Source organism: Ochlerotatus camptorhynchus, unplaced genomic scaffold (assembly GCF_037179485.1).
Source record: "Ochlerotatus camptorhynchus isolate MF236.1 unplaced genomic scaffold, CSIRO-AGI_Acam_v1.1 ptg000085l, whole genome shotgun sequence".
NCBI classification, from domain to species: Eukaryota; Metazoa; Arthropoda; class Insecta; order Diptera; family Culicidae; genus Ochlerotatus; species Ochlerotatus camptorhynchus.
The window spans coordinates 2,754,728-2,782,717 of NW_027040575.1; the positions used below are offsets into that span (position 1 = coordinate 2,754,728).

Below are 27,990 nucleotides of genomic sequence, written 5' to 3' on the forward strand. Positions count from 1 at the left end.
ACACTAATGGAATGAATACTCTGTACAAGGATCTATAAAACGCATATGCGTCGTCGAACATCCAATCAATAGCTTGCAATAACGAGTCGGGAAGTCCCAAAAGACACATTCTTATTACATGGGTATTTTGTTTCCAACGAGCTTTGATTGAGTGTGTATTTATAAAAAGAAGCGCACTTTCATCGTGGCTTCAATTGTCGGCAACACACTCAGGAATAAACTAGCCAATTCATTCACAGAACTGCACGCCGCTGCATTGCCAATCGGTTCAATTGAGTTTAAGCTACCTACTCATTAGTTTTTTCACATATTTGAATGTAGTACATGTGCATCAGGGACCGTAGCAACAACGGTCGCTACTACAATTAAGCAGTGCAAGTGGCGTGTTTTCATCGTTCTGCTTAAGTTAACTATGCGGAGAGCCACAGTTCATGTGAAAAATGATTACAAAACGGCATTTAGTTCGAAAAACAACAGCGACAGTCTCGGACGGAACCGGTCAAGACAATCCTGTGTACAGTAAGGTGAAAAAATAGTGAGAAGTGCAGTTGCAGTCTCGATGATTGACATCTAACCAAATTTGCTGAGACATCAGTATGAAGTTTTGCTGTGTTATCGTCACCTTACTGGCGGAGTTCTCCTTCCTCTATCTTACTAGTGCATGTGGCCCAAAATGTATTACAAAGTTCGATAATGGAATTGGTGTAGGCCTGCTGAGAGAAACGTTTAAGAAAAGATTATACTGTTCCTATTTGGGAATCCCGTACGTTCAACCACCAGTTGGAGAATTAAGATTCGAGGTATGTGTAGGTATGTAATCAAATTTATGTGAAAAGAATGTCAATAATATTGAAGGTATATGGTGTATGGTACTGAATGTGTCTATACTTTTTTGCTATCAAACTATTTATACTCAAATGGATATCGTTATACTAAGGCCTGTACTCGAAAAAAAAAATGCACCAGATAAAAGTGTTCGCCAAAAATTTATTTGAAGTCGAAGTATCTTGAAACTTTCATGGAATGAACTAAAGCATATGGATTATGTTTCGGCATAATTACTTTATTCATTTTCCTTTCTATCGCTGAAAGCCCGCACCTTTCCCTTAAGACCCCTCATTACATTTTGTGCAATGGTGGAGCCGACCTTTTTGGTCACTTTCATCAATTCTTTCTTCAACTCCAGCTCGTTCTTAAACACCTTGAACGATTTTCGAACTTTGGCCTTCATTATGGCCCAAAATCTTTCCACCGGACGAATCTCTGGGGGGGTTGGCGGTTTTTGGTTATTGTCTCTGTACCAATCCAACGTCGATCGCGCGTAATGGCATGATGCCAGGTCCGGCCAAAATAATGTCTCGCCTCCGTGGGACCGCAGAAAGGGCAACAGACGCTTCTGGAGGCACTCGGTGCGGTAAATTTCGCTGTTGATGGTACCCATTGTGATGTACGGTTTACTCAGTTTACCGCATTGGCATATGGCCTGCCAGAGCAAGTATTTTTTGGTGAATTTGTCCACTTTCTTCTTCCTTATGTCTTCCGGAACCTCAAATCTTGATTTGGCAACGTAGAACTCCAGCCCCGGTACCTGCTTTGCGTTTGCCTTGATGTAGGTTTCGTCATCCATAACCACACACATCGGTTTCGTTAACCACACTCTCACATACAGCTTCCTTGCGCGGGATTTGGCCGCCGTGTTTTGTTGATCACGCCGGTTCGGTGCCTTACGGACCTTGAATACACGAAGCCCAGCTCGTTTCATGGTTTGCTGAACGAACCAGGCGGCTACACTTTGCCTTCAAAGCCGCGTCGCGAATCGAAAGGTTCGGATTACGCTTGAAATAATCCAACACCTTCCGGGCCTTCACAGGGTCAGCTGTCTTCGATTTTCTTCCACTCGCCACTCGATCGTCTGGGACTCCTTGAACGATTTTACCACCCGAGACACAGTTGTATGGGTGATTCCCAGTTGTCTTCCGATCCATCTCATGGTCGCAGTCGGATTTTCCATGACGGCGCGTAAAATTCTCCGGCGATTTTCTTCTTGTTTCGATAACATCTCAATAACCACTGAACCGATTGTTATGAAATTTTGCACATGCAAACAATTCACTCCAAACTAGTTATACCCCGATTTTCATCAATTTTTACCCACGGATAAAAAAGTTACACACGGATAAAAATAGTGCATTTTTTTCGAGTACAAGCCTTAGAATTAAATGTATGTTTGGTTTTACAATCATATCTCAGTATTTTAGAAACAACCGAGATGGAAATAAACTGATGTATGTACTAGGAAAGTATACGTCATATTAACCTCGTTTTTTTTTTTCTATGGAATTTGACCGATTGGGGTGGTTTGATTACAAAATAAAACCGTAACAAAGCCACCAAAATCTGTCAAATTCCTAAGGGAAAAGTAAGGTTAACATATGTTGTGCACATGCCTACAGACTGATCTAAAATATACATACCATAGATTCCATACATAAGCAGTCCTTAGTGGCATCCGTGAAAAAATTTCATGCCATCAAAGAGCTCTTCGTTGTGCAGTTTTGTTTTGTATCGAGCGCAAAAGTTCAAAATTAAGTGTAATGCAAATCTTTGCAACAATGAATCGAGGAACGGTTTGCGTTATATTACCTTCTTCCGTTTTAAGCGAAATAAATCGAAATGTGGAGTGTGGAAAGCGTCTTGTGCTCATAATATTACTCGTTGGTACACTAATTGACAGCTCGTTTGGCTACATTCTACTTTGCCTCCGCTTATCTATGGAATGTATAGTATCTATAATCTAAAAGGCTAGACCGTAGGAAGTGACCGAGTAAAACCCTGGCAGAAAGACCCAGGTAGCACACATGCAATCAAGCTGAACAATGCTTTAGGTCCTAAGTAACATTGACAGATTCTCTTCGTCGACTTTCTCTTTGCATCCTCACTGCCATGCTTAAAAATTCCCAGCTATTTTTAGCTCACAGATCGATGAAAGAAGCTATAATCTATTTTATAATATGACAAACACGACTTGAAATGGTTCTGTACCCAAGTTATTAACGAAACAGATAGTCGATGACGATAATCGATCAATGTTGCTTAGGACCTAATGCATTGTTCAGCTTGAAATGCAGTTTTCGATTAATTTTAGAATAGGTCCTTTTTTCGATCAAAAAATTTTGCTTTCTACCGTGTCCAGAGCGGTATTTTCGAAATATTTATGGAGAAGATGTACCAGTCATGGCTATAGGTTCCTAATACGGTGTGTTTCAATTATGGACCTATGGAATTCTCATATGTCATCTTGGAACCCCATGACAGTACACAATCTTTTTTTTTTTTTTATTAATTACTTTATTTGTACAGGCTCAATCGAATAAACTTTACAGAGCCGAGTTATCATTTTTGTTATACATTATTGATTTCTTATATTTAAAGTTAAAGGAGCTGGACCGGATACTCGCGGTTGTCTCGAGGTTAGTGGGGGGGATTCACAATTTTTTTGGATGGGAAAAGGGAGAGGGAGGTTTGAAATGTGGTTTACGATACAAATATTTAATTAATCCTAAAACATGAACTAATTTCTATTCATCTTGAAAACAAACATAAAAACAAACCCACACGTACAAAATACAAACTAAACACAAGGTTAATAAAACTTACAATCTAATGTTAATATTCTTAAAGTAAACATATATGAGTTTCATAAACTCCAGATCGCGTCTAGCCAAAACATCCCGAACTGGAACATTAGGTTGTCTACCTCGAGCCCGAAGGGAATCATACAGTTCAAATCTGACTCCGCGATGCTCAGCACAAGACCAAATAATGTGATCTGCGTCCTGGTAGTACACAATCTTAAGGGGAAGTTTACCGATCCGAAAAAAGTGTGAAACATTGGAAAAAGATATTAAAAATCTTTTCTTCTTTTTTTAATTAATGGGCAAAGACATTTTTTATAAGCCATAATGGCACAAAGTTGAACTCAAAATTCCAACAAACATCGACTTTTTGGTTTGACGAGGGTTCAATTTATTTTGATGATGATGATGGTCCCACCTTTTACTCCTACAAAGATTTGAGATGCAATCAACATCGAACTGGTTACAGTTACAGATATAAATTCCCTCTAGAGTTTACAGTTGCTTCACAACGATATAAATGTGGAAAAGCTCAGGCGTCCACCTCTTAGTTCGCCTTTTTGTCCACCTAAAATATTCACAAGTATTACAAGCAATCAAGAGTTAATGAACAATCAACAAAGCATCCTATTACACTAGCAATCCCGCAATCTGATGCTATCATAATTTTCAGAAATGACAGGAATGCTCACGAACCCCAGAAATTTGGCAGAAAACTTACTACTTACTTTAAGGTATCTTCCAAATAAGCTTCAAAACTGTATTTTTTTTATCAAATTTTAAATTCACTCCTCTATATCCGTAACACGCGCGCGAGGCTCAAACCTTTGTAGACTACTTTTATTAAATCAAATATTAAAAATCCATCATCACCATCGTGGGAAACAGAAATAGTTTTTGCAGTGCTACAATAATTATTAAAAAGTCGTCCAGCAATCCATACAAAATAATCCGTTAGAGATAACTTCTTCAAGATACATAATTTGTCAATTCATAAAAAAAAATAACTGGATAACTGTTCAATATACAGTTCAAACGCGTGAAATGCAGTGTCTTTTAAATTCTGTAAGTGTTGCTGAACGTTTTATATGTCTAGGCATCGTATTGAAAACATTTATTCCTTTATAATATAATGAATTTTGTGAATCACAAGTCAAGAAATGTGGTGATCTGATTTCAACCGCGTTTCTAGTATTATATCTATGAAAGTCACTTCCTCTTTCAAATCGATCACACAAATATCGAGGCAGAAAACCGTTAACTGCTTTAAAAATAAACACCAATGTCAAATATACAATTCTTTGCTTCACCAACAACCATTGTATGGCGTCTAACATCAAAGTTGAGGAAGTGAATCTATTACATCTAAGTATCAAACGCATTATTTTATTCTGCATGCGCTGTAATTTTCATATTTGTGTTTCATACTTCTTGGCAATGAGATAGAAATAATATTTTTACGTATAATTTTTTTCAAGTATCTAAGGAAAAAACTTATTTTCTTGGATTTCTGCTATTTTTAAATTTTTACAAATCCACCCCTTAGGTCGCACTACTTCTTCTTTTCTTTATTTAACCGACGGACATCGATTGCCATCCATTGACGGCAATCGAATGTGCAGGAAGGCAGCTTCCACACCTGCGTAGGATATCGCACCCATTCAAACACACATGAGCTGTGACCAACGGCTTTACTTCCCTTCCGAAGGAAGACGTGACCAGAGATTTTTATGCCTCAGAAAAATCCCACCGACCTCGGCTGGGATTGAACCCAGACCCATTGGGGTGAGAAAGCAGTCACGCTTACCACTACACCACCGACGCCAGCTATTACTTAGTTTCACATACTACACGGGAACCAATCTAATCTCCAAAATGAGATGACGCATGATTTGATGAACATAGCGTATTTTCATGTTATGAAAATACACCATGAACAATATCCATGATATCATTAGCTATGTTTGCGTAACGCACCCAAGATTCCCAAAATAATGAATCATCCGAGTTGAAATCATGAACTAAATTCATGAATTTAACTGTTAGCTTTTAAACCAAAATATGTAATAAAATAAAATAAAGCATCAGACTGGATTTGAACCAAGAACCTTACAATCATGAAACCAATACTTTGACCACTAGACTATCAGTACTTGTATAAGCTGGAAGGCAAAAGGCGTATAACAGATACCTATGTAGTGCTGTGAACACGGTTTGCCAGGTAACGCTTGTAGCGATCATGATTCCGCTGCATTATGAAATCATGAATTTCCATCACGAAATCATAAATCATTGTTATGATAGGATGGTAAGTTTTTTTTTTCATTTCAAGATTTTTTATTCGTGAAAATGGAATCCGGTTTTTGCCCTGTAGCAGTGAAATTTGGTTGCCCAGTGTACGACCAAATCAACAACATACAAAAAAATAAGGTTTTTTTTCCTTGATTTGTTTTCCACCGACGCCAGGAAGGCAGCTCCCGCACCTGGACCCTACCTATCGACCCGTCAACACATGAACCGGGTACCAACGGCTTTACTTCCCTGGGCAGGGATTGAACTCAGCTCTGCTGGGGTGAGAGTTAATCACGTTTACCACTACACCACCGGCACCGCTACAAAAATAATGATAATAATAATAATAACCTTATAACTGCTTGTTCAATCTTGTACAGTAGAGTATCCCCTATTAGTGAAATACGAAACGAACAAACGTCAGTGACTAGTAATCCTATATATGTATAGAGATTCGCGGAAGCGGCCATCTTGAGCCAATCGAGCTTTAAGAACTGTCAAAATGTGAGCCAAACCTAAGAGGAAGAGGAGACAACTGGCTTCTTACTCTTTTACCTCTATCTCTATCTTACGCAATTAAAATCGGCCAATCACGATCTGGTTCGCGTTTGACAGAAAAAAAAGGTTCATTTTCGCCCCCGTATTCTTTGGTAGAGCCAAACGAGCATTACGATTAGAAAATTTTCAGAATATTTCTTATTGAGTTGAAAAGTATTGTAATCGGAATAAAATAAATTCACAACAAACGTTTATAAATATATAAAAATAAAAAATAAATATTATAGCAGTGAAATGCGTATGTTAACTAAAGAGAGTTTTAAGCATTATTAACAGTTATATAATAAAATAACCCATAATAGATTTTTCAGTTCGATTAATATTGCTGATTGCATCTGGACAGCCCCAAAAATGCAACAAGTGTGATTGCCTTGACGCAATTTGTTTCAATAGTATCTTCGTGAGTTTTTATTTAATCATAGTTTAGCAAAATAAAACAAATGCTTCTTATGTTCTGAACTAGAAGAAATTATATTATATCAATGGCATAATAAGACTTCTTGGAGATTTTAGGAACTTCGTTAAATTTCAAGGGATTTCTCAGATGTTCAAGAATATTTGCAGAAGTGCAAAAATGTTCAGAGATCTTCGTAGAATTACGAGAAAAATATGGAATTTGGAATAAATTCAGGTAACTTCGAAGAAATCCAGGAAATTTTCTAAAACTTAAGGGAGTTATTGAGGATGTTCAGAAAACAAGGCATTCTTCAAAAAATCCTTCCTAGACAGCAGGAAATATTCAAAATATCCTTATATAGACAAAGATATTTGTAAGGTTCTCTGGATATTTTTCCAAGGTCTGAGGATCTAAAGCTGTCAAAATATTCAAATTTGTTTCAAGACTGTAGGTTGTTCAGGAAGTTTTCAAAAGTTTTCCAGCAAATTACATTAGAAATCCGGTATCTTAAAAACCTGATATAATTAAACAATAACCTACGGGGGGCGACTCCGGCGTAGTGGTTAGCATCCATACCTCTCACGCCGGAGTCACGAGTTCAAATCTCACCCCCGGACAAGTCACGAATGACCCAAGAGTGTTAAAGTGACTATAATAAAAAAAAAAAAAAAAAAAAAAAAAAAAAAAAAAAAAAAACAATAACCTGATTTTTCATAATTTTCGAAATTATTAAACCTTATTTTTCTTACTTTCTTACCTCGAAGAATTTTCCTCTTGAAAAATGCCGTGAGTCTCAGAGGCTAGGTAAGTTTCCCAAGATCTTGAAGCAAGGTTACAAATACTCATTTCAGCTAAAATAATGTTTTTCGGAATAATAAAACCAAAAGATGGTATGATGACATGTTTTACTTGTAACTTACAAGAAGAGGTTACAAAGTATGCGTTTGAAACAAAAAACCTATAAATTTTGTTTTCTATGAGTCACAATCAGCTATTTGCTGATCGCTGAGTGAGTAAGTGAGTGAGTGAGTGAGTGAGTGAGTGAGTGAGTGAGTGAGTGAGTGAGTGAGTGAGTGTATGAAAAATCGCTGATTGTGACTCTCATGAAGTGAAATAAACAGGTTTAATATGTCCAACACATTATTTGCAACCTCTTCTTGTATCTTACCAATTCAAAATATGATCGTAGCTTCTAATTATGTCATAATAAAAAAAAAACATTGTTTTGGCTGAAATGATTAAAGTCTAGGAGATTCAAAGCTTGTCTAAGCTTATGACATCAAAGGCTTTTTTTTAAATTCCTAAAATTTATTTTGAACAAAATTACGTCGAACTTCGTGTTCGCGTTCAGGTGCATTTATTTTGTGGAGTTTTATGAAACTTTAGATAAGGTTAAACATATTATAATTATTGAAATTCTTATTTCATTTGTTTTTAATATGCATATACTAATTTTTTTTTTATGAAATTACTGTCTAGGAAGGATCTCAATTTTAGCTTAGTCTTTGAATTATTATAATTGATATAATTTCGATGAATTTATTAACATTTGTATACGAAGAATTTATTCTTACAATCTGTATCAGAGGTATCTATCTTTTCATCAAAACTATTTTTATTTTAAGAATTGTGCATGGACATATTATATCTTTAACATTTTCCTAAGTCTTAACTGCATGAAATTTATTCTGTGTTTATCATGTTTCAACGCCAGAATTTTAGGAAATCATAAAATTCAAACTTTTAATTTTGGTTCCTATGTCTGAGGTTAATTGATGATAAAATATTCAGAATTTTAACAAGCTAGTTACAAAATTCATGAAATTACCTAACTCTGAGAATTTTAATTGGATTGTCTTAATTTATGAGATCCGTGCCATTCTTTTGTCATCTGAATATCCTTCCCCTGATATTCAGATGACGAAAGAACGGCATGGAGCATAGTCTCCTGTTGTAAATTCATGAATTTTGTAAGAGATGAACTAGCCTATGGCTAAAAATCTCATTAATAAAGAAACAAAAAATCATGAATTTTGATACCCATATTGTAGGGGTTTCTTCTCAAACACTTTTATGGCCACTAGAGGCCCGGGGCTCTAGGGGACCAATCCGGGGACAATTCGGATGACCACAAAATTATGATAAACAGTCTCCTGCTGTAAATTCATAAATTTTGATACCCATATTGCTGGGGTTTCTTCCCAATTACTTCTATGGCAGGAACTAGGAACATATTTTACCCTAGGACAAATAGCTAGTCCCCAGGCAAAGTAAAAACTGACGAGCGACCGGACCAGCAAAAGGAATAATAATTATTAATAAAATCTTTTGTCCGCTCGGTAGCCAGCTTTCATTCTGCCGGCGGCCTTAGATTCTAATATGCAAATCTAAGAAGAGAGCGCCAAAGCGCATGTTGGATGACATCCAACATGCCTGCAGACCATTACTTCATCTTCTCGGATAGTCTCAGATCGTTGGAGGCATTCGGTCGATGACACCAGGTAGGCACTCATCTTATTTCCTTTCAAAGGTAAAGGAGCAGATGAGTGTGCTGATCGAAAGATCAAATATGATTACCTTTGTATGGGTCCCCTCACATTGCTCAATCCCAGGCGGACTCTCTCGCAAAGGTGGGCGCGCTGGAAGGTCAATTTTATGACAGGTGAATTTCCATTACCATTTAGTGCGTCAGAGTACCCTTTCAAGTTGGTAAACCGATTGGGACTTTGGAAATCTTGGACGATGGTTACATTCAATTATTCCTAATGTTTCTTCGAGGGCGTGGTTTAAAGGCTTGGGCTTAAGTCGTGACTTCATTTGCGTGATGAGCAGACTTATGTCCAACCACTACTCGAGATGCGCATCTCCATAGAATAAATCTCGTGGACAGCAACATCTGTCTGTGTAGAAACGGTTACGATGACATCGATCACGCAGTTTGGCAATGTACGGCTTGTGACGCAGCCAGAGAGTGACTTTTGAATACCCTCGAGGCCCAAGGAAGACAACCCTACCCAAGCAACACAGAAAACATCTCAATTCTTTTATTTTTTTATTTAAGTTGCCCTGAAATCCCTTAAATGGTACAGGAAATACATCTTGATACGACAAAGTTTCAACTTGGTTGCTTCATTTACTTTAGGTCACAATAATGAAACTCAACTGTTTCAATGTACTGCTCTGATGACCTGTCAAATTATGCCTCAATTGGGAGGAGCAAACATGTTACACTCAAATTGGTATGAAGTTATATGCTACGTGATATTGTATGAAACATTTGAGCAACAAATCTAACTTGTGTTGTGTTTGTTGAATGAGAGTTCCATAAAACATTATGTTTCTTAAAACTTTGGTGCAGCAGAGTGTGAACTATATGTTTTTTGTACCTATTGAGCAACTGTTTCGAAATGTTACTAAAAAGTTGACGAACCAAGATATGTTGAAAAACGTATTTGCAATCTTGTTCCAATTAAGCGTATGAATCTATAAGTTTTCAAACTTCGTTTTGCAACCAACTGAATCAAGTAGTTACTGTAAAGGTTTGTTGTAACCATTTAGTGTCTACCATGGCTCAAATATGTCTTGTCACTTTGATGTTGTAAAATATTTTTGGTTAACATTGGCAAAAGCGGAGAAATCGTAATGCATGTGCTAACATCTGCATAGGAAATGGAAGACCACGACGAGGATGATAGGATTACGGATGGCGGGGGACGATGGTGACTTAAGACGATGCCAACAGCGGCTGGCGTGGCCGGGTGTTCCAAAGTGCTAAATAGAACAGTGAGAAGCCTGAGGTGACGATGGATTGGTTGTTGCGTGAGCTGGGGGAAGCAAATATGTTGATACCGCCGAACGGAGATGTGGCCGTTGAGACGGAGCTCGTATTTGTCAGAAGTAGTGGCTCATAATGCTGAAACCTAATGGCTGCTGGCGGAGGAGCTGCACCGATGTCGCTACCGCTCGGTGTCACATTGCTACTGACAAGTGACGTTTAAAACACGCACATACTCAACAAATTCAATGATTGTTCAAACTACGCATTTGCTACTTATTTTCAACATAACTGGAACATGGATACCATCGATAATACGTAATGGTGCAGTTATGTTGACAAATCGTTGCGATGTTGTTGCAGTTCAATATGAATCATTAATTTTAATATCCACTCATCTGCAACGTAAAAAATACTTGTTGTAAACTTTTCATAATGCCTTCAAAAATAGCTACATTATTGTAACGTACTATTTAACATGTTTGCAACAGTTCAGTGAGCTGGATTATATCTGGATGAACCGTACACTACCGGCCGAAATTATGTTGCTATAATTTAAAATGTTCACAAATATTTCAAACATTAAAAAATTAAATCAATTCAGAATTTTACACTTGTTAATGGTTATGAGAGGGCTTTTTGATGTGTTATCGGTGCAGGAAATTAAAGAACTATAAAAAGTTCTCCATTTTGGTTGACTCTATTTTCTTATGGTGTAATGTTGTTCAGGTGAAGGCTTTGATTTGTATTTTGTCAAAATTTCGATAGAAATCTTTGCTTTATAATTATAAATTATTTTTTTAAAGATCCGAATGATGACTAGATGATTATGAAAAGAAGTTTTACGGTTGGTGTAATTGACGTAATGAAAGCGCTTTAAATCTCGCACAATAAACTGGGAGTTTGAATCCTTAGGGTTTGAAGTATGAACTCTAAGCGTTGAAATATTGATCCTATTCACTAATTATTGGATAGTAATATTATAATCGACCAAGGTGTCCAAAAGCAAGGTGTATTAACAATATGTATTAACCAGAAATTGATCATACGCAGCAGCTTGCTGGTATATTTATTCGGAATCCGTAACCGCTCAAGTTTTCTCATGTTTTTAGAGAATATTGACGGTTAAATACATTTTTTTCAGACATCATCGCACAAAGATGGACTCAAAGCCGCAGAAAATCAACCTTTCGGTTTTGTTGGGAGTCCAACTTTCTTCGATGAGATTTAAAGCGTTTTGTTACATGCTAATTTTCTATGAAATCTTTGGAAAAAAATGATTTTCTTGGATTATTTATTTATTTTTCAACATTTGGGATCATCCACAAATTTAGTACCGGAATGGGGGGAGAGAAGGGTTGACATTTTCATACATTAAATTTAGTAGGTGAAAAACATAATTTTATCTTAAGCGATTTAATGTCAAAACATCTCCAAATACATTAAATGCGCAAATGCATGTAAAAGTTTACCCAAATCGATATCTACCGATCGACTGAAAATTTTAAAATCTTAGAAAGACTTTCGGGGGAAGGGTTGCGAACTGCAATTTTTACAGAGTCTTACAAGGACGGGAGGGTGATTCAATAATCATTCAAAAACCCTTACATAATTTGTGGATGTCTTCCTATTAGAAAAATCAAAACGCACCTGAAAAAAATTGAACTGGTAAATTTTCGTTTGATTTTCAAACCCCCAATGTCAAAGTTTACACTATTTCAGTTCATAATATTTTCAGAATCAAAAGATTTTTTAAATACTGCAATGCCCATCAAAACTTAAGAAGTTTGCGGTTCTATTGCAATGGATAGATGAAAATATTCTGTTCAAAAACAACGAAATTATGAAAGTTTCAGCATTTTTCAGTAAAAGACAGTGGGGGTTTGCGAGTTAAAGTCATTAATTCCAATTGGTTTACAGGCTTTTTTAATTTGTTTTTATTTTATTTATTTATTACCTTTTTGATTGATTGATTTTTAAAATCGATAAAAATTTATAACATTTATTTTATTAAAAAATATGTTTAAGTTTAAATAGATGCATAAAATACTTCTTCAAACTAGTTTTTAAGAATTTTGAACGCAAACATAAACATAAACTTTCTGTCAGCTAAAACAATTAAAATTAATAGGATCTATCGATACTGCATAAAAAACGCTTATTTGGTTTAAAAAAGGTGATCACTTATTAGGCCTTGATTGATTGTTACTTGTTAAGTATTTATTTTAAATTAACTATGGACTAACTAAACTCCTAACTAATTAGGAGTCTGTTTTAGTTGCCCACTGATGTGATGGGGTGTGGTATCTACCAGCTTGTCAGAATATTTTGTGGGTGATTGGCTCACAACAGCGCGCTACCTTGCCTTAGAGAGCAGAAAAAGTGCCTGGGTACATTATTTAGAGTGACCACTGACTATCCCATTAATTATTACTTTTTTTAAACATAATTTTGAGTTTTAAGAACTCATCATCATGCTAATTTCATTCGGTTAGAATGAAACCAAAAATTAATCACATTCGCAAACACAACCGCACATACATATTAATATGGTTGTACTGAACATGTTTACCCGCAATGTAAACAATTAGAATGCTGTTGGTAAACTGGCAGCCATATGTTATCCACCAGAAATAAACATAATAAACTTATTTTTCAATTTATTCATGTTTCAAACCCTATTTACATAAAAACGTGAAATACTTATTACAGCTGTAATATTTTCCAATAGTTTGAATATAAATATTTTTTTTAGAGATCAATTTTTTATTTCGATATATTTTTAAGCTGCGAATTTGTGGCATCAATTTGTAAGTTTTTGAAGGCGTACATATTTAATCGAAGCAAAATGTGTAATTTCACCATAACACTAGATGCGTTTGAGAAAATGGACTAGTTATCAATATTTGAAAGTCATTCATTTCGTACTTTTATTCAAATGACTTTTTCTACGATTGTCATCTCTGATTTTGCAGTCTAAATAAAAACATCAGTATGCTTTTTCCGCATCACCTCACAAAATATCCAATACATTTATGTGGTTAACTTGAATGTCATTTACATGTATTTGGAAACATCACAGTACTGTTTTAAATATTTCAGTGAAACATTGCAGTTAAGTCAGTTAAAACCTCATTTACAACTTGTGTCATTCATATATCATGTTGCATGCACCTTATTTGCAACACCTTATGCCACAAACATAAGTTGCAAAGAGACTCCACCTTCTGCGCTTTTTAAGGTACAATGAAGTTTTATATGCGGTGCGTTGTCTATAATTTAGACCGTCTATTAGTCACACTAAGGTTGTTGTTACTCGCTTAGAAACAAATGGTGTTGCTTGGGTATGTTCCTATCAAAGACGTGTTGGCAACCCGCGATCTCTGCTATATGCAGTCGATTTATGTGTTTCTGCAAAAGTCTAGTATAAGAATTGAATTCCTCTGTCTTTTGTTTATCTTTATTAGTTTTTGTTTGTCTTGTCCATCCATCTCGATAAGTTTCATCGTCGCCATAGCCGGGCGAACTCCAGACAAAGCTAGAACTGCACTACCGTTCATACTGGCGACAACTCTCTGATGAGACAACGAAACCCCACCCAAGCTCCTCCCCTGATCCTATCCTTCGACAATGTACCCCTCTAATCTGGGGTAAGCCGCGAGTATTCGGTCCAACTCCTACTAGACATAGAAATAAGTTAATTTTGTTACAACCAATGAACAATAAGTTATCGGCTCAATAAAGCTTACGCGATTGATCCTGACAAATAAACTAACTAGATAAAAAACTACTAGCTTAGAGTCTATTCCGTTGATAACATCATCCAACAGTTCAGCTGATGTAGTAGATGACTATTCCCTAGCTGAAAACCATTCTAGAGTTTATCATAATTTTAGTAAGTTTTTTTAATAAACTTACTTTGTTGACCACGTGTTGAAGAAGATCTTGCAGATGGTTATCGTAAGGATGCTTGTTCAATCGTTCAATATTGTTGTTTTAAATTCTGACCAACGACCACAAATTGAAGTTCATCCAAAGACAATTCCTTGCTAATGATTTGAGTGTGTTTGGTTGACAGCGAGTAATAAGTTGATGTAATGTCGGCAAAGCATTTGTGCAACATCCTGAACCGTTCCAACAATATTTATATATTTTTAATCCATATCAAACTTACGATGACAGTTTTAGTAAGTGTCACATTTTCCCTCTCTTCGTGGTAAAAATAGTAAAATAATGTCTCAGTTTTGCCATATTTTTCCTCCATCTTTTCAGGATCCAATTCCTCTGTATTTTGACACATCTGCAACATTCAATAATGTTTCGAATCCATGCATCCAAGTGACTGGTGAATCGGCCAGGCACGGTCGAACTATTGGCGGAGAAGATTGCTTATATCTCAATGTGTACACAACATACGTCCGCGTCCGCACAAGACCACGTCCATTGATGCCAGTGCTAGTTTGGATTCATGGGGGTAGCTTCACTGAAGGATCATCAGAAACTGATATATTTGGTGCCGATTTTATATTAGACGAGGTACATTTTTAGAAGGCAAGTTGAACGTGAGTTCAGGTTTGTTTTTAATATTCCAGGATGTAATTGCTGTCACATTCAACTACCGTTTGGCATCATTGGGATTCATGGGCATAGTAGATTTGAATATTGCATCCAACTTGGGACTCAAAGATCAGACAGAGGCTTTTCGATGGGTCAAACGAAATATTAAATCCTTTGGAGGGGATCCCAAACGAGTCACTCTAGTGGGTTGGAGTTCCGGAGCTGCATCTGCTACGTACCATATGTACACACAAGCTTCCAAGGGATTATTTAAGCATGTCATAGCCATGAGTGGAACAATGACACAACCTTGGGCATACAATTTTATTACTCAGTACTGTAGTTACGAATATTTAAAGAAAATCGACGCTACCACTAAAGAAGAGCTAAAAGCAAGACCAGCAAAATTAATGATACCGTTTGATAGTCCCAGATTTCACTATCTAGCGCTCACTCATTTATGTTACATGCCAGGCGAGGACAGCATGTATGCACCAAAGAACCCATACGACATGGTACGAGTGATGGCCCCCGTTAGCGATGTTCCACTTCTCATCGGAAGCACAGCAGTAGAGCACGATAATATATTCAATCACAGAGATTTCAGTATGGATCAATTCAATTATCCAAATGACAATGCTACCATCTACGAACGCATCAGAGATTATCTCGAGCATTCTCGCACGAATCGTTCCGCCAGAATATTCTATCGAAAGCTGGGCTCTTTCGCTGACTTCCAGTTTGGACAGCAATATTTCATCGACGAGGCTTCGCGTCGGTTCAAGTCACCCATTTATCGTTATCGGTTCTCGTTTGACGGCCCATTTGCCTACGCCAAAAATATGTATTACCGCGATGCCATATATCCTATGCCCGGCGCCATGCATGGAGACGATCTGGGATATCTCTTCACGCCGTACAACTACCAGAGTGTCATTACATCCAACGGAATCAACGAACCACTCGTCAAAAAAGCACTCAAAGTTCAACGTCGCATGGTGCGCCTGTGGACAAACTTTATCAAATACGGGTAAGTCCATGCCATTAATCATTCATATATCTCACTCCGTTTCACGGGTTTACTTTTCACACCTTCGAGACCGATAGAACCATTCATCTGCATATAAATCGTATTTGTTTAAGGGATTTTTCCAATCTGCATCGCAAATAGTGCCCCGAGAATGGTAATCAATCACACGAAATTCATTCAATTAGCTTTCTAACTCAACACCCCCGCCGCGACTAGGAAAATTTATGCTGTACGCGACCGGAATCAATTTCATGCGTTTTGCGCCTCATTGAGCAAACAAACCGATGAACGATGCGGACTACGGGTAAACCAAGAATCCACACACCATTATAGGCAATCGGCACTAAGAACTGCACTTTCACACGTTCGATGCGGCTTGTGGGTGAAAAAAGAAACGGAAATATTTGCATAACCCATTATGCGATTGCGGTATGAAAATAAAAACCTGAAACGAAAACGTATGAATTGATGAATGTATTATTTTCTTTATGTTTTAGTTTGATCTGTTGGTCGACTAGTTAAGTATTAGTATAACTGGAACTATTTACTTTTACTACCTTTTCGTGTTATGTTTCGAATCTCGTCTTATTCATCAAATCTAATTGTTCCTAATTTACTTCAATTTTGATTCGTTTGAATTGGTATAATTGATGGTATCACATCAAATTTCATATCTACATGGTGTTCAATAAGTTCGAATACACTTTAAAAATGTGTTAAAAAAATAAAGATATTCATTTCTGAGTAAATTTGTATTGAAGCATTGTTTATTAAGAACCTTTACGACATTTTAGCTGGGAGCACCTCCCTTTGTGCTGTATGACGAGCTTGAGACGTTTCTCAAAAGAATCGCATCGCTTCTTAAATTGGTTCATAGTGCTCACTTGATGTTCGCTCTGCTTGTCCAGGGGATTAAGGTCCCGGGTCCCGGGAGCTGGGAGGCCACAAAGTCTTATCGAAGTACCGGGGCCACAACCTTCTCCAGAACCACGGTGTTATAGTACGCGGTGTTGATTTTCACGTTTTTCTCGATAAACACCAGTGGGAGCTTCCCACGCCTGGATACGCCCCCACAAACCATCCCCCGCACGGCGCTCTGGAATCGCGGGATATTTATTCGCGACGGGGGGATGCTGTTGCAAGACAAAGAGTTTCTCATCAGAAAACACCTGACTTGCGTGCCGCGATAGTATCAGTTTGGCTCAGTCCAGCCTCTTCTTCGTTGTAGTTTACTATATTCCGTTTACTTTCGGACTTCTAATGAAAACACTACGGAGAGCATGTCCGTCTAGATCAATTAGAGAATGGAAAGTGAGCTCTTGGTTCTTTATTCAGTTTCTCTTAAATACTAGCTTACATTTGTCTTCCTTCGGTCAGGTACGCGACCTCAAACATGCGAGTAGGTAAATAATAACATAATGGTGTGATGCTTGACATTGGATGCAGGCATGCATTCCAAACTTAGTTTATTGTGGGTAAGCTTAAGGTTAAAGCGTTTTTATGTTGATGTTTATTGTATGATGTTCTTTGGTAAAACCGTTGGTAACAATAAGAAGGTTTTAGTGTAGACAAAAGAAATGATATCACTAGTTTACAGCATTTTTGAACTCGGTAAGGTGATGATCATTTCCAATGCAAAATCTTACGCTGAATTCAATGCCGTGGTCAGAAAAAAATAAAGTAGAGTAATTTTTGAGATATACAAAAATTTTGATTTTTTGAATTTTGGACAAAAGTACGATTACTAAAATGTCAATATCTTTGGAACTAGTGCACCAATTTTAAATCTTTTTTATGAAAATGAAGCTAAATAAATTTGCTATCGTTCATTAGAATATTCTGTCTTAATTAAAAAATTTAATTTTAAAGTGATTTAAAAATTTACAGCATTTTTTTTATTTTTCCTGCGAATTTTCCATAAACATCTTGTTTTAATCAACATTTTTAATAGGATAAAAATGTAAAATCATTCCATAATGTATTCTTAAAGTCCATTCAAAACTGGAGAAAATGAGCCTTTAATGGATGAAATCGGTTGGAAATTGTCGAAGTTATGAGCATTTTTGTAAAACACTTAAAAATGTTGCTGAAATACAACAGCTTTAGAGTTCCTTTTCTAGGTGTCGTTGTAAGCATCCAAATCGCATGTAAACTTTTCATGGGAGATTCTTTTCTCTACATATCAATTTGATTAAGGCATATCAGGATTTAAAACCGAGTTGATACAAAAGAAATTTATTTAGGTTTTATTAAAAATGATTGAGAATCGAATGACTTTGTCTTCGATGTTTTGAACTTGTTTCTTGAATCAGAAACCAACAATAGTCACCCATCATTGCTTCATCCCAAAACCCTTGGTAACGACGTTCCATCATCTTCATTTGTTGGTGAAAACGTTCGCCGTGCTCATCACTCTCGTCACCAAGATTTCCCGGGAAAAAATCCACGTGAGAATGTAGGAAATGTATCTTCAAAGACATATTCACACCTGTGTTCAGTGAAATAAAAAGATTTGAAATTAATTGAAAATATGTAACAAACACAATATTTTTGATTTATACCTATTTTCTCATAATTTTTGAGCAATTCATCGACGGTTTCCTCATAATCTGGGCTTCTGAAATTTCCTAAAAAGGTTGTGACAACACGCTGGAACGATTTCCACGCTTCTTCCTCATCTGGTGTCAAAACTGTATTGAATGCGGAATCATTGAGCAGTTTTTTGATCTGTGGGCCAACAAATACACCTTCCTTTATCTTTGCGTCAGATAAATTTGGAAATACTGATTTCAAGTACTGGAATGCCGGCCCTTCTTTTTGCAACGCTTTGACGAAATTTTTGAATAGCCCAAGTTTTATATGTAGTGGTGGAAGTATTATGCGTTCTTTTACCACAAGAGGATCATTTTTAACGTTGTCTTTACCAATTGTGAAATTATCCCGTTTTTGGCCAATCTTTTCGGACGTAGTGTTCCTTACGAGATCGACTGTCCCATTTACACAAAAAAAAACATATATTTTGTGTATCCCTGTTGCAATCCCGTCAACATGGCAACCACTTTAAGATCGGAACAAATTTTCCAATTGTGTTGATTGTAATTTATCAAATTGAGCAATAGAGCCATTGATTCATACGTTTCCTTCATATTAACGGCATGAGCTAATGGAATAGAAGGTTTCTCATTCCCTTGATGCAGTAAAACGGCTTTCAAGCTCAACTTGCTGCTATCGATGAATAAACGCCTTTCAGCTGGATCATATGGCTCACCAAACTCTTCAAACAAGCCGTTTACGTCATGGCAAAAACATGCCTTGTCCTTTGTAGAATAATATTTGTCAAATTTCTTGTGACGATTCCTGTGACAAGAAATTTTGACCTCCTTGCTCAGCATGTTGTGTTCTTTCAAGCGTGATGCCAGCAATTCGGATTTCTCCTTCGATAAGTCGAGATCTCGCACCAAATCATTAAATTCGGATTGTGTAAACAGTTTTGGGTTTCTTTCCAATTCCACCTCGAAGTCTTCCTCGCATTCCTCCTCACTTTTTGTAACGGTCGATTCAACAGAGGGCGCTCGTTTCCGCTTTGGATAAACAGGATACGGGACCGAACTTGAATGTGGAACAGGTTTTGTCATAGAAGCCACTTGTGGATACTCAACTGTTTTGTGACGTCCTTGTTGCTTAACTTTTGTCAAGCAGAAATAACAATCCGTTGCATGACAAAACGGTTGACGCCATATGGTGGGCATGTCAAAGGACAAATAGCGACTGACAGATAACAAATAAGTGAGTTAGTAAGTAAGACATTAACACTTATCAAAAATAGATGAAGTAAGATAATTTCGATCAGGAAAGAACAAAGCACTACCATGCTGTACATAAATTGTTTATATGAAAGTTATTCAAAAAATCAATTTATCTTGCGCCTGACATCCACCTAGCCAAGCACGTTTTGCACGAACTACATAATACTTTTGGAATCCACGGTTCGTCAAAGTCTCCAGGATCAATTTTAAAATAAAGCCTGTATGCAGTTTGCAACGAAGCAGTGAAATTGACCGATTTTGTAAATATATAGTTGCCACACGCGTAACAAAACTTTTGAGGATCATTTTTACACTTGAATTCACGTTTTGTCGTATACATCGTTAAGCAATGTTAAAGAAAGAAAGCTGTCAAATTGAGTTGGTTGCGTTAGGTTCTCGCCGAGCGGTCTCACAAACACTAGCGTAAATTATATTGTTGAAAATATCCCATTTAATTTTGCGTGACAGCTGGTAGTGTTAGTGAAATGCACCGTATGCGTACACGTCCGCAGAAAGGCTTACTGGAAGTGGTGCATAAACCTAGGAGCGGGACAACGGCCAATCTTGGAACATTCAATTTCCATGATTTTACAAACATAACTTCGACAATTTCCAATCGATTTCATCCATTAAAGGCTCATTAAGAATAAATTATGGAATGATTTTTTGAATCTTTATCCCATTAAAAATGTTGATTAAAACAAGATTTTTATGGAAAATTCGCAGGAAAAATAAAAAAAAATGCTGTAAATTTTTAAATGATTTCAAAATTAAATTTTTAATCAAGACATAATATTCAAAAACGATAGCAAATTTATTAAGCTTCATTTTCATAAAAAAAAGATTTAAAATTGGTGCACTAATTCCAAAGATATTGACATTTTAGTAATCGTACTTTTGCCCAAATTAAAAAAATCAAATTTTTTGTAGATCTCAAAAATTGCTCAACTTTAATTTTTTCTGACCACGGCATTGCATTCAGCGTAGGATTTTGCATTAGAAACGTTGGTCAACCACTAAAGTTCACACTTTTTATGTTGTTTTGTAAACTAGTGTATTTAGTTGCCAGTTAAAGATTTGGGAATTTACGTTGATTGTTTATTGCTATTGCTGGTTATGGTTATTATGGGTTTTCCTAGTGTATGCTAATATGCTACACCTCCCCTCTTTAGGAAAATGGTGTAACCATTCGGAGAAATAAGTCTTAATGTACTAGTCTATTTTTATGAACTATCGACGTTTTGTTTGTGTTGGGGTGTATAATGGTACAATTAGTATTACTTATCATGGATACAATATACGGTCCAATGTAGAATGGATCCAATTTCTTTCTATTTTCGTTTTTTAAATAAACTTTATCTCCTACTTTGAGTGTGATTGGATTTATTGTTCTATTTGCCATAGTTTGACGGTTTTCCTTATTTTCGATTAAGTTGTGATTGGCTATGCTATTTGAATTTTGAATTTTGAATCTTAATTCATTATGATATTGGTCAATGTCATAGACGGGTTCAATTGTTGGGGTTCTGGTTAAATTCTGTGGTAGATTTGCTTTATGACCAAAAACTAATTCAAACGGTGTAAATCCGTGTTCCGTGTGAGGAGTAGTGTTGAAACAAAATTCGTAATATTTTACCCAATTGATAATCCGATTGATGTGCATTAACGAAGCATCGCAGATACTCATTAAGGCATCTGTGATTTCGTTCCAGTGCACCAATCGTTTGTGGATGATAGGCAGTACTAAATGTTTGTTTTATTTCTAAGGATTTTGCAGATTTGTTCTAAAATTTGGTTATTGTACTCGGTTCCTTGGTCTGTACGTAACTCACAAAATTGACCATATTTTAAAATAAAATTTTCTACGAGTGCTTTCGCGATTACATTTGCTTTTTTAGATACTATAGGCACAAGTACAATGAATTTGCTTAAGTTACATTGCAAAGTAAGTATATACCTATTGCCGTTGTTGGTTCGTGTGAACGGTCCAGCTGTATCTGCTGATATTACTTCAAATGATTTTGTCGGAGTCGTGGTAATGACTTCCGGTTCCTTTGTATGTCTAATTATTTTATTTAGTTTGCACTGTTCACAATTTCTAACATAATTTGTGATATCAGTTTTCATATTTCTCCATTTGTACTGCACCGTTCTTCGGAAGGCGGCAAATTAACCGAATCGTTCCAGGGCAGAACACGTAAAGCGTATCTTACGAAGTTTCGCTGAATAGCTTCGATTCTGTTAGCTTGAATAGCGTGAAAGGGTGCCCACACAACAACAGCATACTCTAGAAGACTGCGAACGAAAGCACAGTATAGTGATTTCAGCGCGTAGATGTCCTGGAATGCGTTTGTGTTTCGTTTCAAGAAACCTAATGTGGCGAATGCTTTAGCAGTTATCATGGAGATGTGCTCATTGAATCTGACTTTAAGTCGATGATAACACCCAAATCCTTAACTGAAGAAACGAAGAGCAAACTACTGAGTCCTAAAAGATATTGCGCAGCATTTTGTGACATTAACCTGCATACCGTTCAATGTACACCAGCGCAAAAGGGAATCAATATCCTTCTGGAGTGCGCAACAGTCAAGTCTTGACTTAATTGTACGAAAGATCGTTAAGTCATCGGCGAACATAAGTTTCGAAGAACACAGTCGACTACACAGATCGTTCACGAACAGGATGAAAATTAAAGGCCCCAAATGGCTACCTTGGGGAACACCAGAGGGTATCTCGAAACTAGGCGAATTAACACCGTTAATGCTCACATAGGCTGAGCGGTCAGTTAAGTAAGACTGTAGCCACTTCGTGGCCCAATTAGGTAATCCCATACACCTCATTTTGTCCACTGCAAGCACATGTGGAACCCTATCGAACGCCTTACTGAAGTCCACGTCGATCGCATCAACTTGTCGTCGTTTTTCAATGGAGTTGATCAGCGAGTTGACAAACACCTTTAAGTTGGTTGTTCTAGAGCGTTTTCTCACGAAGCCGTGCTGATGTTCGGTAATTATTGGCCTAACCGCTTGATATACGACCTCATATACGATCTTCTCCAGAGCTTTTGGGAGGCAGCTTAGAATCGAAATTTCGCGATAATTTTCAACGTTGTGGATGTTTCCAGCTTTGTGAATAGGTGTGATGGACGCAACCTTCCACATTGTGGGGAAAACACCACTAACTAGCGAACGATTGAAGATAATCGACACAGGTGAAGTGAGAGATGCAGAAAATTTCTTAAATAACGATGGCGGCAAACAATCTGGACCAGGGCCTTTAGAAGGATGTACAGATGAAAAAACTTTCATCACCTCTTCAACAGATACATCCAACTGCGGCAAATGCAAGTTGTAATGAGCTATGCTGCTCATCCACTCACGACGATCATCCGGAGAATGAGCGGGAGGGGTAGTCGAAAAAACATCCTTGAAGGATTTTGCGAAGAGATCAGAAGCTTCTTCCGCGGAGTCAGCACGAGCTTCTTTATAGGACATATCGAGTGGTATACCGCCATTCCTCCTAAGTTTCTTCACGTAGGTCCAAAAAGACGATGGATCCCGCTTTGCCTCCGACTCAATGCGCAATACATATTCATGGAAAACTGTGTTCAACCGGCTGGTGTAGTGTTCCTCCATGTCGTGAAGTAATCGCCTGTTTTCCTCAGTCCGTTGTTTGAAAAGACGTTTCCTTGCTTTCCGTAACCTGTTTCGGAGGTTCCTAAGTTCCGTGGTCCACCATGGTTGATTGTAGTGAACACGGAGGCAATGTCATCGAATAGGAGTATATTCGTGGATGATATCGAAAATGGCACCATAAAACCGGAAAACAGCATCGTCAACGTCACAATCAGTCAAAAGCGTCGGCCAGTCTATCGAGCCTATCCGGGCGTTAATAAGGGGTTCATTGCAGAAGTTGAAATCGTAATAACAGCGGTCCAGCCCAACGTCGTCAGTATTACGAAGGTACCTAGCGAGGGGGGCGACACATCTAAATCTCAAATCTAGATGCTTAACAAATCTCCAACTAGCGAATCAATCTTCGAACAATCTTCTTTCATTTCTCGCATCTCCTTGCATCGCGCATCATCTTTTTGCAGGAAATCTTCAGAATCGTCGTCAATCTTCTTTCTATATACTCAGCGTGCACGCAGCTAGCCATAGCAAAAGCACAATCTTTCCTGCATCGTAGATAGAGTCGTCCCCCCGGTACCTAGTCAAATTTGATGATAAAAGATTTGTGATGAGCGTCGAGTTTTAAAATTCCACAGGGCGATTCGAAAAGTTCGATTCTGTCAGTATCACTAACGAAAGCCAGGTCAAGTAATCTCTCGTTTACGTTACGTACATCCTGAACTTGCAGTAATCCACATGCAAGGATCGACTGGGTCAAAGCGATTTCTTGTTCAGATGAAGCGTTGGTCGGGATGTAAGAATTCATGTCGGCATCAAATTGCCATGATAGTCTAGGCAGATTATAGTCTCCCAAAACTATGACTATATCGGTAGTTTCAGCAAGCTCACACAATTCTTGAACACAAGATGCATGATTGGAGTACATGGCGCAGTCCGAGTTAGGCCTTAAGTAGACGCAACATATGTAGACCGACTGCATTGGCAACGAAACACACACGGCCACTTGCTCTAAACAGTTGGCATTAACTAGTGGAACCAACTTACCACGTAAATTCTTTTTGACACCGATCAGTACGCCGCCACCACGTAGCAGTTGAGATGTGGCTGGATTCCGATCGAGACGATAAATCACATAGATGGAGGAGATGAAAGTATAGAGTTGATAGTTCCGTTAGAGTACGGCAGTGTGAAAATTGTATATAGAAAGTAGATAGCGAGCTATGCCAACTTTTAAGGAAGGTACAAATCGGTTTTTTCATCTCTCTTTACCAAACTCCCTCTTTGGAAAGGGATGGTGAGGGGTGTAATATTGATGATGTGAATACAGAAATATTGTCAATACCGATGTATTGACGTCAATATCGAATGTATTGACAATACGATTATTGTCAATACAAACTGTCGTGTAGGGTCCACTTAACATGTGGTAGTTCCTTTACACTGAGGCAAATAGACTTAAAAATTTAATAAGGTTCGACACATAATTTCATAATCGCGACTTATGAAAGATTTTCGTCTAACATAAGGTAGCTCTTATATGCCCTTAGCCATTCCATTAGCCCAAGCGTTGACAGACAAGTGATCCAGACAAAGGACCCGTAATCCATGGTTCGGTTCCAGTCTGCTCCGTTTTATTATGTTTTTGTCGACATTATTTTTCATAAGGCAAATCTATGAAATTCATATCGATTTCTTGTGGCTTAAATGGCACAATTTTAATATTTTAACCGCTAAAACGACCAAAACGACAGCAACCTTTGTAATCATTATCAGCGAAATCACAACATCAAATTTAGATTTCAATTTGATCTCAGACTTTGTCAGACTACCCGAGCAAAGTCTGAGATCAAATTGAAATCTAAATTTGATGTTTTGATTTCGCTGATAATGATTACTCAGGTTGCTGTCGTTTTGGTCGTTTTAACGGTTAAAATATCAAAATTGAGAGCAAACAAATCTTCCTGTGACATCACATTGAAAACTATTTCTGCTATCAGTGAGAGCAAACTGAAAACCAAATTTGATATCCATTTTTCCTGTTGATAACATAACAAGTATTCAATTTGAGGTATTGCTTAGGCAATAAAACCAAACCTGCAAAAACATATTTTTGAAGAGCAAATTACAGCAAAATGAAAACAAAATTAGGTATCAAAGATTGTCAATTGCGTAAACTGTAAACAAATTATGATTTCAGTTTGATGTTGATATCAAAACTTGATTTCAATTTGCTGTCATCAAGAACTTTGCTCTGGTAGCGCCCCTGGTAAACAAGTTGGTCCTACCGTTCAACCAAAGCTATGCCACAGTTTCAGCATCGGTACTACCCGGTTAGTGTCCAACCGACATGAAAAGCCCCGTAACGTTCGATGAAGCAACGCGCAGTCTATAACGTCAGTTACACCTAATTAGCCTAATTAATTTAATTAAGACACTGTTTATGCAACCTTGCTGGGTGTTTAATTATTAAACGATTACATTAAGTTTGTTATCTTACTTTCGTTTCAAATTTATAATCATTATCCACAGGATAAATGATAGCCATATGAATGCACTTTAAGCGTATCGTATTATAATTTAATTTTATCATTTTCACCATGTTCATGTCTTCAAACCAATGTTCAAGATTATTGAGATTGTTTGAGATTATTGTAAAATTCATGCGTTCTTACGTAAAAAATGCGAAAGATTTGTTTGCAGATTTGCATTCGAGTTGATTATCTCATGAGGACTCAATGAGTGAGATTTGAGAATGATTTTTCAAACACTGCTTCAAACATTCTTTTTTTTTGCGAAGGCTGATAGTTCCTCCTTCATGAGTTATTTTTTGACTAACTCGGAAGTTTCCTTTTCTTAGTAATATTTTATCAATCATGTTATCAATCACGATAACACGATTGATTTCAATTCACTTCGATAGAGTTTGACAGTCAGTCAACACAAAGCTTGCCACTCGGATGAACAATTAGCAAAAGCATAACGCTCAATGAACGCTCGTACTTGATATATTTGATATTGAATGACATACTGAAAATAAAATAATTAAAAGGTAGTTAAGTATCAATCAAAGGCAATCCTAAGCTGGTGCACCGTTCCAATCAGAGTCAAAGCAATCATCCACCTTTCAATTGACATCTCCAATGGCTTCAAAAAATTGTTCTTTTTTATGCATAAAATGTTTCAATTCTTTCAATCACTGATTCGTAGATTGAAAAACCGGCACGTCTTCCGTTTAACAATAGAAGCCATTCTGGCAATTGCTGTGCTTTTACAGCCAATTTCATGAATATTCAAAAAAAGAAACGATTGGCAAAGCATACCAGCTATTCACGACAAGATATCTTCTTTTCCCAGACTTCGCCTCTCAAAGCACTTCGATTACAAACCATTACACAAATTCGGCATTCATTTTTTCGGCTCTCAAACGTATTTTATTCACACACATCTCCGAAATGACAAACGCTCACGCTACTTCCGCTTCCGCAACGAGGAAGGGGAACCACATAATATTATCACCATACATAGAGACCGACACCAAGTGCGGACGTGTATCGAATCGAAATCGAACGGAGTGCCACGAACGCCAGGCATGTTATTTATTGAATACAAATATTTTATCGCCCTTATTTGATTCCCGTCGTGAGATTCAATTCTTTCTGCACTAACTGACTTTGCTATTTCCGTTTTTTTTCTGTTTTAGGAACCCGACGCCACCGAACAATGGCAAAATCAATCAGACAATATGGCATCCTTACAATGATCGGAATCCACTAATGGCTCGGCAGTACCTCAACATCGACCGACAGCTGCGAGTGCAACGAGAGGAAACTTCCGAAAATTATTATTACCAACTTTGGCAAACAATATTTGACTGCCTGTACTATTATAAGTGTGACTTTTTAAAATGAAACTTGACAATAAAGCAAACAAGATTATAAATAGCTAATCCGCTAACCGCTAAATTGCACTTTAGGAGAACGGGATAAAATGGCCACTTTAAGCTTGATGGCATTTTTATATGTAATAATACATATTGTATTGATACATTACCTACGTCTCTAGAACCTATGTTTTGATACAATTCAATGTAATTAACAAAGTAACTTTTTTTAACCCGTTCTCTGACGTCCCGGGACAAGGTGAGCATTCCTACGGGCAGGACGTTCACCCATAGTAGAACGTATTTTTATGTGATATTTTTGGATTTTTTTGAATTATCTTAGTCAAAACAAAATACTCGCACCAGGTTGAACAATAAATTGAAAGTTGTAGCAATAGATACTTGAAATTTTTTATTGATAAAGGGTG

The 27,990-nt window shown here is 37.1% G+C and overlaps 1 protein-coding gene across 2 annotated transcripts; it reads left to right on the top strand.

Moving 5' to 3' along the window:
* The first annotated feature begins 226 nt into the window (after positions 1-226).
* On the top strand, positions 227-27,936 carry LOC135698379 (venom carboxylesterase-6-like). 2 transcript variants are annotated; one of them, XM_065218336.1, is made up of 4 exons: positions 227-800; positions 14,930-15,193; positions 15,250-16,244; positions 27,383-27,936. In XM_065218336.1, the coding sequence occupies exons 1-4, from the start codon at positions 597-599 to the stop codon at positions 27,588-27,590; spliced, it is 1,671 nt and encodes a 556-aa protein (XP_065074408.1). In that variant the 5' UTR covers positions 227-596; the 3' UTR covers positions 27,591-27,936. The 2 variants fall into 2 exon arrangements, with proteins under 2 accessions (XP_065074408.1, XP_065074409.1); XM_065218337.1 differs by lacking the exon at positions 27,383-27,936 and adding an exon at positions 16,430-16,667.
* The last annotated feature ends 54 nt before the right edge of the window (positions 27,937-27,990 follow it).

Excerpts from the sequence above, each read along its gene's own strand:
- LOC135698379 (XM_065218336.1), top strand. The coding sequence starts at position 597 with ATGAAGTTTTGCTGTGTTATCGTCACCTTACTGGCGGAGTTCTCCTTC. Across the intron at positions 801-14,929 it reads TTGGAGAATTAAGATTCGAG|GATCCAATTCCTCTGTATTT; the intron begins GTATGTGTAGGT and ends CCATCTTTTCAG. Across the intron at positions 15,194-15,249 it reads CCGATTTTATATTAGACGAG|GATGTAATTGCTGTCACATT; the intron begins GTACATTTTTAG and ends TTAATATTCCAG.